Below are 14,132 nucleotides of genomic sequence, written 5' to 3' on the forward strand. Positions count from 1 at the left end.
ATTTGCTACTGATGATTCAAACGCGAGTTTTGAGCAGTGTGGAGTAGCACTTGTTGTTTGTCATTTCTCTGATCACAAATGCAGACAGGGTTTTATGTTTACGCGGCGCGATGCAACGCAACGCGTAAAAAGACAGTATAAGTCATTATAATCAGTAATTATGTCCCCACAAATGCTTAGTTTATAATGGGTTTTAATGTTTTTGTCTCGTCGCTCCGGCCGGACACGGCATCAACAGTATGGTGAGGGGCGTAACATTTCCGTCACACGCTTGAGGTATTCGGCCAATCACAACGCACTGGATAGCTGGCCAATCAGAGCACACCTCGCTTTTCAGACCGATGAGCTTTGTAAAAATCGACGCGTTTCAGAAAGGCGGGGCATAGAGGAGAAACAATAATGTACAGTATGTGGAAAATAATGTGTTTTTTTAACTTTAAACCGCATAAACACATTTCATTACACCAAATACACAAAATAATGTTCTTTTTAGCACCATCATATGACCCCCTTTAAATAAGCTCTTCATACAATTAAAGGCCAGTATCTTCTGCCCACAAAAGTATTTTTTGCTAAATACTGGAAAGGTTGGTTAATTTAAAGATGCTTTACTTAAGACAATTCATTAAAATGAAGATTCCTAGAATAAATGTGATGCCACGAGGCTTCAAATAGAAAAGAAATAGTTCTCTATAGTGCACAATATATTCATAACTTGTGTGGTAAAGAATCTTACAAAGGGGATTCAGAACTGAACCATTTGCTTAAATGTCATACCACAAAAAAACTCCCACAATTTATAGTTCAAAAGCGGTTTACTTCAAACCAATAGTCTTTTCTAACTGCGTTAACCTGCATGTAAAGAATCAGTTCGTCTGGACCAGAAGCTCTGATCTGATACACTTGGACATTAAAAACAAAGTAAACCCAAATGATAAGCTGTTGTTTACACAGGTATGAAGCAGTCTCTGTGTGCATGTAACATGGTTATTGAAGTGTGGCAGTAGGCTGATCTTGGGTCTGCTGCCTCCAACACTCAAACAGCACAAACGTGTATCATTAAATATTAAATGAGAAGGACCAGTCTGCTGAACTCATCTCAGTTCCCGTGTAGCGCTGTGCCTGACAGCTCGTGCATACAGGTTGAACTCATGTATCTGCGCTCTAACACACAGCTTGTCTACTATCCGAGTCCTGGAGAAATTTTAAATGAGAACTACGATGATACTTAATTGTCGTCGCCTTGTCTTACAGAAGCACCGAACACAGACCGTCCTTTGCGTCTTTAGTCCATCGTTTCTTTGCGTTGTTCGTCAGAGTTTCCTCGTAATGATGGTGTTGGTTGAGATGAGACGGTCCCGCTCCCGCAGCTCCTCCTGCAGCCGTGCCTCGTTGACGCGCAGCTGTCGGATAGTGTTCTGCATCTCCTTCATTTTGATCTCCATCAGAGCGATGATGTCCCGCTGCTCATTCAGCTTCCGCAGCAGTTCAGCGGACGTTGTGCCGGTGGTTAGAGAGTACGAGTGATCAACTCCGCACAGCACGAGATCGGCCACGGGGCACGATGCGCTGCCTCCGGACAGGTTTTCGCCCGAGACCACCGCTGTGAGGCAGGAGCCGTCTCCTGAAGAGGTGAAGTCTACGGGCGTGATGTACTGGCCGTTCTGACCTATCTGCACCACGGTGGCGTTTTCGCTGTCCCCTTCTTCCTCCACTGGCACTGACTCATTAGCTGTGGAAACGACGCTGCTGATGATGGGCACGACGGCGGAGACCTTCCTGCTCCTGCCCCGTCTGCTCTTCCTCTCGTTCACCCCGCGCAGAGGGAAAAGAGTCGGGACGCGAATGGTGTAGGTTTTCCTGCCTCCGGGAAAGTGGACGCTGCAGACCCGGTGGCCGGTGGTGGGCTGGAAAGTGCTGAAGCAGCCGCTCACCCCGGCCCGCGAAATGTTCTTCAGCCATATCTCTCGCTGAGTGGGATCCTTCGGAAAGGTGTAGAATCGCAGATCGCGGTCCCGGTGTGAGTTGTTGTAGCATCCCGGAACGCAGCAAGTAAAGCCGGGCATGATTGTGTAGAAGATGCACCAGTATTGGCGCAGTCCCTTGGAAGTTTCCCTAATTTTGTTTTGTTTGGTTCCTTCGTGTGCTGTTATCCAGACCAACGGCCTACAAGCGGAACTACACGTCCCACAATACTTACGACTTCCTGTTTTGGTTTCAAAGGCTAGTCGATAGACTCGCGTCTGCGCAGTTATACGCCTTTGGAGGACTTCACAATGCAAGGCCACGAGTGTTTGTTTAAACAGTGTTTAACTACTATGTACTATGTGTAACAAACCCAGACAGTTTTGAAACCATATATGTATGCTAAAAATAGAAGTAGTTTCATTCCTTTGTAAATCAGTGTAAGGCACAGAGCGTGCTGTTGTTACGTGGTGCATTGTAGCACCAATTGAAAACTTTTAATTTTGTGTAGCCTATATCATTTTTATTGTGGTAATTACATTGGCTTATTCTAAATAATGATGGCATCCCCCATCAGCACTCCCAGTTAACCAAAACATTTCAAACAATGTGTCTTGTTTAGGAAATGCATTAGCCTACATCACAGCAGCATGAGCAACCGATGCCTACAAAAATATATAATGTATGTAATTTATTAATAGCCCTTCAAAATGGCATGACCACCAATATTTATTATGTAGCATGTGCTTACATCATATAAATAGAGAGTCCAAAGCATCTAAGGTAAATCTAGGTTGCTTATCTTCATGATAAGCCCTGAACACTACGTAAATATGCCTTTGTACCTACGATAAAGAGGTCTTTTGAAGGGATAGTTCACCAGAAATGAAAATTCTGTCATTTAGATGACACAAGTTTCTTTCTTCGGTTGAACACAAAAGAGCGTATTTTGAAGAACGCTGGTAACCAAATAGTTTCTGGTAGCCTTTCTTCCACTGACTATGGAAGAAAGAAACACATACAGTCATGGCCAAAAGTTTTGGCAGTGACATAAATTTTGTGTTTTGCAAAGTTTGCTGCTTAAGCTGCTGTGGTGTACATCCACATTGTTTCTAGATTATTGTGTAGCGTGATCAGATGCATTTTAAATAATTGCTAAAAGCTTCATTGGCCAAAAAATTAAGTTTTCACAAAAAAGCAAATTTCACTGTTTTTTGATCCTGACACAAAATGACCAGCTAACATTAACTGACTAATCAAATCAGCAGCACATGTGAAAGTGTGAATGAGTACTAGTCAGGTTAATCTCTATCATAATAATTAGATTGTAAGAGCAGACTGATTGCTATAAAAGGAGGAAAGAAGCGCTTCCAATCATTGTGTTCTTGTTAGCAATGGTTACCTCCAAAGAAACACATGCAGCCATCCTCGCTTTGCATAAAAATGGCCTCACACGCAAGGAAATTGCTACAAAGAATATTGCACCTGAATGAACCATTTACCAGATCATCAAGAACTTCAAGGAGAGAGGTTCGACTGCAGTGAAGAAGTCTTCAGGACGTCCCAGAGTGTCCAGCAAGCGCCAGGACGTCTCACGGCCTGGTGTCAAGAAGAGCAGCAAAGAAGCCACTTCTCTCCAAGAAAAATATCAAGGACAGACGGAAATTCTGCAGGAAGTACAAGGATTGGACACCAGAAGACTGGTGCAAAGTTATTTTCGCTGATGAAGCTCCCTTCCAACTGTTTGGGACATCTGGAAAATCGATTGTTTGGAGAAGAAAAGGTGAACGCGACCATGAGTCCTGTGTTGTGCCAACAGTGAAGCATCCTGAGACCATCCATGTGTGGAGTTGCTTTTCAACCAAGGGAGTGGGCTCTCTCATAATTCTGCCCAAAAACACTGCCATGAATAAAGAATGGTATCAAAATGTCCTGCAAGAGCGACTTCTTCCAACGATCCATGAGCAGTTTGGTGATGATCCGTGCATTTTCCAGCATGATGGAGCACCATGTCACAGAGCAAGAGTGATAAAGAAGTGGCTCGAAAATCATTACATTAAAATTTTGGATCCGTGGCCAGGCAACTCTCCGGATCTCAATCCCATAGAGAACCTGTGGTCAGTCTTCAAAAGGCGAGTGGACAAGCAGAAGCCCACAAATTGTTATCATCTCTGAGAACTAATAAGGCAAGAATGGGTCTCCATCAGTCAGGATTTGGCCCAGAAGCTAATATCCAGAGCGAATTGCAGAGGTTATGAAGAACAAGGGTCAACACTGTACATATTGACCCATTATATTTTTTTGGCCAATTAAAAGCCTTAAAACTTATGATATGCTTATCATTGTTTTTCAGTATACCATAGAAACATATAGAAAAATAATCTACAAATACTGAAGCAGCAAACTTTGAAAAAAAAAACAATTTATGTCAATGCCAAAACTTTTGGCCATGACTGTACAGGTTGGCAACAACATGAGAGTGAGTAAATTACAATTTTCATTTTTGGATGAAGTATCCCTAGAATGTTTTCTTTTTCAACAAATTGTCATGTGAACGAGGTTTGAATTTTTTGAGGCCATATTACCAAAATATTAGAAAACGAATATGTGCAGTTTAAATTCTGATTTGTGTTATTTTCTAGTAAGGGTACAAATAATGTTATTTCCCGCGTGTCACAATTTTAAGGAATATAACCTACTTACTGTACAAAGGAAAACGGTTTTAATAATTACAAATATTGTATTACAATTAATCTAATATCAATTAAATGGATTACCTCAAAATCGTGACATTTTTTATTGTTTTCATTCAATGCAACCGAGGAGACCTCTGTTGTGGGACAGACAAAAATCGTTCAAAACTACTTTTTATGCTGGGTTCTTGGATATGTTTAATTACAAGTTATATGCGTGTTTATCAAATATATTTAATATGTCCTACAACCAAAAACTTGTGACTGCATTTAGACTAAAAGACTGAATTCGTGGAATGTGTGTTTCAGTTCAATGGGCGTGGCAATAAAAAAAAACAGACTGTTTCGCGCACGCGCACATTATCGAATGTCTAGCTTGGGAGATCAGCAATGAGTCCACACCAGCAATGAGCCGTAAGCGCAGCAGCAGCATTGTGGAATTACACGCGAAACAACACACCGTGATTTCAAGACGGACGAAGAATGTCCCACGCGTTGAGAGGGTGGGAGGCGTGACGGGTTTGTCCTGTTTTTCCTCCTGCTGTTGAGACACGACATGAGAGCTCAAAGCCCTGGCTAAAGTGGAGCTGAAAGGGAGGGAGGTGTCCACCATCCTCTGGCCGTCATCATTCTCCACAGCACCGGCGCCATAGCATCCCAAGGCTTTGTGTTTCGGTAAGTTACATCCCGTATGGAACTAACATAGTCGTTTAAAAGGGAACTAACGTTAACCGAAAGCGTTGAATTTGTACGAGTTCAAATGGATGTGTATTTTTGTGAGTGTGTATGGCTGGACTGGACCGGTCTCGGCTAAGCTACAACGTTAGGTATCTGGTACAAGGAATGTTTAGTTTGAAAGTTTTGTGGTTTATATTGTTTTTAAGTAAAATATAACACAACCAACGTCTTTAAATGCTCAAATTTAAAACTCTTAAGGGATAGCTAATCCGCCCGTCATCCGAGGGTTAGCGCGAGGAAGTGATGCTAATGTTAGTGTGCCCCTAATATGGGTCCCAAAATTGATATAATTTACGTTTCTTTATTAAAAACGTCATAATTCATTCTTCCATGTCAGTTCTTTAGGGATGTTCTTGAGAGTCGTAGTCTTTTGCTCACCCTTTCTCGAGGTATTTACTTAGAGACATGGATGTTTGCAAATCAAGACTTTCTTTTAGCCCTACTAGGAACTACCTTGTTTTTAGTCCATAGAGGAATTACAAACATGCTTCTCATTTGCCTTTGCTGGGCAGGTGCACAGCCATTGGGATGTAAATTAAATTGCAAGCCAGCTGGTAGGGGCTTGTATCTGACAGCTTTCACTCGAGCCACTGATAACAGCGGGGTCATACAGCCCCTTATCTCTATTGTGCATCGATCATGATAGCCTGAAGTGGCCCTGAGGTTAATTTTAACTTGGAGCTTGGTGTCGGCATGCTTGCTATTACATGCACTGCGTCTAGAGATAATTTTGCATTCCTGTGTAAATGTCAGAGTCAGTGAACTTTGATGTTTCTCTCTTTTTTCACAGGCGAGCATCTGTGTCACAAGAGATTACATTAGCAGTGTGGAATGAGACACCGACTTGCGTGAAAGTGTCTTCTGTTAGAATAATGTTGCCGGGCGTGGGTGTGTTTGGAACGGGGCAGACGGTACGTACCCTGGTGCCGTTGCTCCAAAAGGAAGGCTTCCCTGTTCAGGCTGTTTGGGGCCGTACGCAAGAGGAAGCAGAGTCACTAGCCAGCGAGTTGGACATTCCCTTTTCCACTAACAAGACAGATGATGTGCTGCTACACCCAGAAGTCCATCTTGTCTGCATATTGACACCTCCTCCACACACACGGCAGATTGCGGTAAAAGCTCTAGGTGATACTTATTTTTCTTTACCTCTTATCTTGATTGTTCATGTTGTCTCAGGGGATTGGGTTGGGTTCCTTCCTGGACTCAACTAGAGTGTTTACTGTGCTACTGTTTACTTTACAACTTGGCACAAGCCACAGTGGGCTTTTTTCCTGCTGATCAAATGTTGCATTCTCCGATCACAGTGAACCCCGCAGCACGGTTGAGATTATGCCGATAAAGCACTTGCTTCAAGCAGAAACTTGTTAGGCAAACAACATTTGCAGTTTTGGTCATCGTTATATAATAATTTTCTTCTTTTTTCTCATTCTCTATAGGTATAGGTAAAAATGTGATCAGTGAGCAGGCAGCTACACTGACAGATGCCTGTAAGATGGTGACAGCGGCAAGATATTATCCACAGCTTATGAGTATCATGGGAAATTCCTTGCGCTTCTTGCCCGCATTTGTCCAGATGAAACGCCTGCTTGGAGAGGGTTATTGTGGGAACTTGCAGGTATTGGAATTTTTAAAAAAAATTTAACAGATACATTAATCATTCAATCAAAAGTTTGGGGTCCACATTATTTTTGAAAGAATTTAATACATTTATTCATCAAGGATGCAATAAATCATTCTAATATGCTGATTTTAAACAACATTTGATCTTTAACAACATTTGAAATAGAAATGTTCTGTATCGTGTGTCTCTGAAGACTGAAGTAATGGCTACAAAAAAATTCAGCTTTGCCATCACAGCAATAAATTAAATTTTTTTAATATATTGAACAGATTATTTTAAATTGTAATAATCTTTCACATTTACTGTTATACTGTTTTTGTTCAAATAAATGCAGCCTTGGTAAGCATGAGAGACTTCTTTCAAAAACATTAAAAAGTCTTAATTTTTCAAATGTTTTGAACAGTAGTGTGTATAATGATATTTATATAATGACATGAATGTTAAGATTAAATATAATACCAAAAAATGTATCACTGTTTCTGCAAAAAAATGGAAACTCTTTCCAACATTGATAATAATAAGAAATGTTTCTTGAGCACCAAATCAGCATATTAGAATGATTTCTGAAGGATCATGTAATACATTATTACATTAGTAATACATTATATTTGAAAATAGTGGATAAAAGCATCTGCTAAATTATTAAAATACATTAAAACAACATTAACATATTTAATAAGTTAAAATTGTAAGAAATTTCACAAGATTACTGTTTTTACTTTATTTCTGAACAATTAAATGCAATAAATCTTATATAAAATAACTTTTATATATATTTTTTTTTTGTTGAATTAAGTGACTGTTAAAAATGTGCATAGTAATTCAAAGTTCAAATTGTAAGCCATTCTTAAAATACTAATCATCTTGACTTCCCTTTGTTAGGGCATATGTTACTTTATTACGTAACTCAGACTGGTCAAAATAAAGAACTTATTCACTTAAAGGGGTCCTATTATGCTCTTTTACAAAGTTTTGATTTTGTTTTGGGGGTGTACTAGAACATGCTCTCATGCTTGGTGATTCGAAAAACGCATTATTTTTCACATAATTTACATTATTAAAATACCTTTCTCCACATCCTGGCACAAACGGCTCGATTCGTTCCGGCTTTGATGAAGGTCCGCCTTCCGAAAAACAAAATGTGTTGTGATTGGTTAGCTGTCCCAGTGCGTTGTGATTGGCGAAGAGCTTAGACTGTGTTTCAGTACTGCCACGCCCCTTGCTCCGTCTTTCAACAAAAGCTTTTGGCGAATCTGGAAATTAAAAAAGTGAAAAAGCATAATAGGACCCCTTTAACGTTTTTTCTGTATTTTTCAAGGTATGTGAAGCACGTGTTTATGGAGGCTCGCTGCTCAGCCAGTCATATGGATGGGCATGGGAGGAGCTCATGGGGGGAGGTGGCCTGCATACAGTTGGCTCATGCATCATTGACCTCCTGAGCCACCTCACGGGATGTCGGGCTGTGCGAGTGCATGGAATGCTCCGGACGTTCGTATGTCAGAGTGGCCCGGCCGTAGGGATTCGATCTGTAACCGCAGATGACTACGCTTGCTTTCAGCTGCTGATGAGTGGAAGCGTGGTCTGCAGTGTGACATTAAACTTCAATCTACCTGGCACAGATTTGCATGAGATCATGCTTGTGGGGTCATCAGGACGACTTGTTGCTCGAGGAACAAAGCTGTACGGCCAACGGGCCAGCATGCAAGTAGAGGAGCTTCTTTTGAGCGATGGTGGAGAAGCTGTAGGGCCATCTGTCAGGGGACTGAACGGCATGGTGACTCAACTCAGACTATCTTTTCAGGCACAACAGGACAGGCGCTCTTGGATGCGGCATCCTGTTTCCATGGCAGCCTCCTTCGAGGATGGGCTGTATGTACAGACGGTTGTAGATGCTATCAAACGGTCAAATCGCACTGGAGAGTGGGAGTCAGTGGAGGTCAAGATTCAGGATGTTGACCCAAACCACAACCACAGAACCCTGCCAAACTAACACTACACACACTGTTACATTTTACATCTGCTATCTCAAGGTCAAGCCTATTAATATCATTCACCTTCTTTTACAATAAAATAACCATGCTTTCATTTTAAGCATAAAGATATTAATTTAACTGAAAGTTTATGCATAATAACTGAAAGTTTTAAGTTAGAGTTGGGTTGCTAATGCTTATGCAAAACACTGGAAATGCATCACTGGATAGGAATTGTGGTTTCAGGGTTGTTTTGTTGCTTATTTACTGTAACACAAAAAAAGATGTGCAAAGCTTAGCTGTGAAAAACAATTTCTGTGCTCTTCCTGTTTTTATGTGATCTTTTGAGGTTAAATTTGAGTCACGGGTTTAAATGTGAACCTCTTAAGTTTTTATATTTTATATGAATAGTGAATATAATAAGCTTGTGCTCTGCTGAGGATTTTTTTTTCTGTATATGTGTGCATGAGAGAGAGAGAGAGCTTTATGGCACTGATACATTTATTATGCTGGACACTAGATATCATTTACTGTAATGTACCTGTTGTGACTTATAGCCTGATGTCCAATGCATTGGACATGCTAACGGTTCTACTAAGCTGCACAACGTTTATTGAATTATATATTTTATTGCTGAATTTGTGTCTGCACTGTTTAAGAGCAAATGATGGGTTGGTGTGTGGATGGAGTTTTTATTCATTGTTATAAGTTTAAAAATAAATATTACTTAATTTAACTAAATATTTTTAAATCTGAGTTTTAAAAGAAATACCCACTGAATAACAGAACAGATATTTACCTTATTTTGTTCTTTTTAAATGTGGCTTTGACACGAATATCTGCCGGCATTCTAAAGGGGGCGCTAAAGGGTTGTGTCTAGATGGTAACCCTCGTTTGAAATTCTCGCGATATTAGTTAAAGGGGTCATATGATGCTATTTTAAAGATCATTATTTGGTGTAACAGAGTATGTTGACATGCTTTAATGTTCAAAAAACACATTATTTTTAAAATACTGTACATTGTTGTAGGTCCTCTATGCCCCGCCTCTCTCAAACGCTTCGTTTTCAACAAAGCCCCCGCCTTTGACAAGCGCAGTCTGCTCTGATTGGCCAGCTGACCCAGTGCATTGTGATTGGCCGAACACTGCAAGCACGCGTCAGAAATGTAACGCCCCTTACCATAATCGCGAGCGTCAGCTTTCAAAGTAAATATCAAGACAGTTAATAATGTCGTTAGTTTTACCATCAGTTCAAGCCCGTAAGGGGAACAGAGTCGTGTGACAGACACAGTGATGATGCAGTACACAAGCCGCGGTGAAGACAGCTGACGTGCTATGATTTCTATGATTTCTGACTCCTGTGATGTGACCCTGTTCCCCTCACACACACACACACACACGACGTGTTACTCTGCGCTGCGCAAAACTCCGCATTTGAACAGTCAATAGCAAATACTTAAACTAATAACAAAACATACTTACAGTCGCTGATTCAGAAGCGCCAGATTGTCATCAAAGAGAAAGGAAAACTTTAAATCGCATCATATGACCCCTTTAATGTTCTATGCTTAGAGCTCTTGGTTTGGGATTCGTGCATTACAGAGAATGAACAGGACAATTTTTTTTTTATAATGCTTTGCCAATTTTTGAAAATCACAAAACTAAGAGGATTCTGACAATATGTGAAGCTTGTACATGTACAGGTACAATGTTTTGGACTGTCAATAAATGTATATTAAACAATCTTTTAATTCTAAACAAACCAAATGATTTTCGTATAGTGAACTTATTTATGTGACGTGTAGTTCTATTTTCACTATAAACAGCCTTGATTAGTTCAATCATACACAATTCAGTAATCAGTAAATTAACTTTATAATTGTTATAATTTAAATAGCCAACAAAGTATTAACAAAGCCACTAGCACCAAAAAGGCAGTAACTTAAAACGTTTGAAAACAATTTAACATTGTAGACGGAAGTTTATACACACAAGATGAAAAAAACAAAACACTAGCTTCTCTAATCTTTTTGTATTCTATTTGTTTTCTTTTTATTTATTATACAATTAACAAAAGCAAAAAAGGCCTCTAACACTAGCTTGCTCTAAATTAACTTTATAATTGTTATAATTTAAATAGCCAACAAAGTATTAACAAAGCCACTAGCACCAAAAAGGCAGTAACTTAAAACGTTTGAAAACAATTTAACATTGTAGACGGAAGTTTATACACACAAGATGAAAAAAACAAAACACTAGCTTCTCTAATCTTTTTGTATTCTATTTGTTTTCTTTTTATTTATTATACAATTAACAAAAGCAAAAAGGGCCTCTAACACTAGCTTGCTCTATTCGTTTTCTATTCTATCTGTTTTCTTTTTATTTATTATATCATTTAAAAAACCTTGCTATGTGTACTGCGTTAAGCTGAGACTTGTTATAGCACTTGCATATCATTGCTTTCTTGATAAAAGCGTCTGTTACATGACTAAAAAAAAGATGACCCTACTAAAAGACAAAAAGTGGATGATAAATGCTTCATATACAAAACGATGAACTATTGTTTTTGTTTCTTTCTCACATTTTTCTCACTGACTGACCAACGCGTCAGTGCCAATACGCATGCGCGAGAATTTATCGCAAAGAAGGTTACCATCTAGATTCTAGAATAAGGCGATCAGACAGTCGGTATTCAAAGCCGACTAGTTCGAAAATGGCGGCACGAAAGCGAAGTATAGTCTGGTCATTTTTCCAAGCTGAAGATGACAGAAGAGTGTTGTGTCTTCTCTGTATGAAGACGGTTTTGTATTTTGGTCACACGACAAACATGCTTCGCCATTTACGAACGAAACACCCCTCAGATTTTTCGTCGTTGGACAAAAGGAAGCCAGCGACAGATGCGGTATCCAAACGCAACGATAGTGGTTGTGTGGAAGGTATGAAAGGTTCATCTATTGTATTGCACTGTATTGTTTACCATCATGTACAGTGTCATGATGTGTACAGTGATACGTCTATTAGACATCTGGTTGGTTATGAAACTTAGAAAAGACACCTTATATTTTTTTTCTTTGATTTGTGATGTTTTCCCCTCCATTTTGGCCTACTATGCACGTGCTTATATCTCACCACATGTGGGTCCAAAGCCAATACAAAGGCGCTTTATCGTTCAAAACAGCTCTCGTTGTGACTGTGAGATTCTGTATCGACTCCTCAGTAAGAACGGGTTCGTTGTACAGAGTCTTTAGTCAAAGCGACTAGAGTTTCGCTTAGGCCAGGGTTTTGGGTGGATGTCGCAACGACGCCATGTTGTTTTTTTCAAACAATTGTCTACTGCGTTGCCCGTTTATAGAAGGCCAATTTTGCGTTTTTGATAGAATCCCAAACGAATTCCCCCGACTGGAGTCGATTCGATTCGACTCGTTCAGTCAAACGAATGAATCTTTTGAATCGTGTCGCTGATTTGGATCAGCAATATACGGTGCTCTGACTGAAAGAGGCTCCCCGCCCCCTCCTCTCCAGAATAAACTGGTTAGAAAACCTTCAACCGTAACGACCCCGTTCTGTATGATGTATTAAATAATATATACGAACGATCTATGATTGGTGAATTGTACATAATGTCTGTCATTTTCTAAAATCTCAATTGCATTGAACTGTATTTGATCCGAAATTGTCACGTGATGCACCATCTGTCACATTCCCGGATGGGCGCGATTTTTAAAAAAAAAATCTAAAACTAGTAAGTTAGGTCATTGGCTGAAACTACGTTTATTTGTCGCTATGCCTGTTTTAATATTACTTACGTTATAAAATATATAGTAATAAACAGATAGGGATAGAAATGGTTATGACGTACAGCACTCAGCTTCCATGTCGAATCATTGCTTTTGTTGCTTAGCAACGTTCTGTTCTGTCTTCATCTAGCGGAAGGCCGCTTAATGATTTAGCTTATGTATCTCAAAAGCCCAATTTGTATTTTCAAATAAAGCGTTATGGATTGAGCATCTTTTGTCGAATGTGCACGTATTCCCTCATTTGCCTTATTTTTCTGTTTACCTTTAGCTTTGCATAATTTTGTTTTTAACCATCTCATTGTCTTTTAGTAATACATATTACTTAAATGCGGATTATTACAAAAGCTATTTTGTGCTGCTTATTGTCTGTAATTCAGTCTGTCCTCATGCACTCTACAAACACAAGGGACAAGCATTTAAAGAGTGTCACAGGTTCAGTTAAAGTGCATTTAGCCATGTGAAAATATTCTATGCATCTAATTTTTTCCTCATTTTTTTCTGTATCAAGTTACAGTATTAATGGATGAGCAGCAGGTAGAGGTGGAGTCCGTGGGAGAAGATGGCGAAATGGATGGTGCCATCAAAGGGATCCTCCGTGCTGCGGCAGGGGAAGGGACAACTGAAGCAGAGGTGGCTGATGAGGAAGGCGAGGGGCCTGTTGATGAAGGGGATGGGAAAGAGATACAAGAGAATGACAACCCGGCTAATACTCGCAAGTGGAGCTCCGTGTGGGTGCACTATCGGAAGCTTGGCCAGGAGCCACGAGCCTTGTGCTTGCTCTGCATGGAGAAGATCCAGCACCGGAGTAGCACAAGTAATCTTATCAGACATCTACAGCATAAGCATCCCAATGAGTTCGCACAACTCGAAGATCACCCACAAAAGCGGCCTAACAAGCGCAAATCTGAAGATCCAAGCCGCATTGCCTCCTCTCCCACATTAGCAAGTGGAACTCCAACCAGATCACACATTGTGTCACCGAAGCGGGATGTCCGTACACCTTGCAGTACCAGCCTAGACAGATATTCAGGTATAGTTTATAATTCTTCTCTATGTTCGTGTTTTACATTTTGTGTGAAAAGGATGTTGAGCCATTGTTATTATAGTTATTATAATACTATGTTTATTGTAATTATTATGCTATTATAGTTAATTAGAACTTAAACTATAAAAATTATTATTTGAGATAAAATATAAAAAACCTTAAACTTATTTTTAGTCATTGCCCAGATGATGCACTAAAGTAATATATAATATAATATATATATAACATGATGCACTAAAGTAATTAAAACAAAAAATGTATGAAAACTATACAGACATTATACATACATTATATATATATATA

General features: G+C 39.6%; 3 protein-coding genes across 3 annotated transcripts in view; 2 read left to right on the plus strand and 1 right to left on the minus strand.

Moving 5' to 3' along the window:
• Positions 1 to 524: 524 nt before the first annotated feature.
• LOC107700401 (THAP domain-containing protein 11) lies at positions 525 to 2,918 on the minus strand. The gene has a single exon (XM_016502036.1). It carries the CDS (start codon positions 2,064 to 2,066, stop codon positions 1,314 to 1,316), a length of 753 nt encoding a protein of 250 aa, XP_016357522.1. The 5' UTR covers positions 2,067 to 2,918; the 3' UTR covers positions 525 to 1,313.
• Positions 2,919 to 4,971: 2,053 nt separating this feature from the next.
• On the plus strand, positions 4,972 to 9,892 carry LOC107700402 (glucose-fructose oxidoreductase domain-containing protein 2-like). Its single transcript, XM_016502037.1, has 4 exons — positions 4,972 to 5,333; positions 6,187 to 6,521; positions 6,833 to 7,011; positions 8,336 to 9,892. The coding sequence occupies exons 2-4, from the start codon at positions 6,269 to 6,271 to the stop codon at positions 9,005 to 9,007; spliced, it is 1,104 nt and encodes a 367-aa protein (XP_016357523.1). The 5' UTR covers positions 4,972 to 5,333; positions 6,187 to 6,268; the 3' UTR covers positions 9,008 to 9,892.
• Positions 9,893 to 11,602: 1,710 nt separating this feature from the next.
• Positions 11,603 to 14,132, plus strand: part of LOC107700406 (trichohyalin-like) — a 4,241-nt gene continuing 1,711 nt past the window's right edge. Inside the window, exons 1-2 of the mRNA XM_016502046.1 lie at positions 11,603 to 11,923; positions 13,293 to 13,814. Of these exons, the coding sequence (XP_016357532.1) occupies positions 11,701 to 11,923; positions 13,293 to 13,814 (745 nt within the window). The 5' untranslated portion in view covers positions 11,603 to 11,700. The remainder of the gene's footprint in view (positions 11,924 to 13,292; positions 13,815 to 14,132) is intronic.

Source organism: Sinocyclocheilus anshuiensis, unplaced genomic scaffold (genome assembly GCF_001515605.1).
Source record: "Sinocyclocheilus anshuiensis isolate Anshui unplaced genomic scaffold, SAMN03320099.WGS_v1.1 scaffold154, whole genome shotgun sequence".
In the NCBI taxonomy this organism is placed as follows: Eukaryota; Metazoa; Chordata; class Actinopteri; order Cypriniformes; family Cyprinidae; genus Sinocyclocheilus; species Sinocyclocheilus anshuiensis.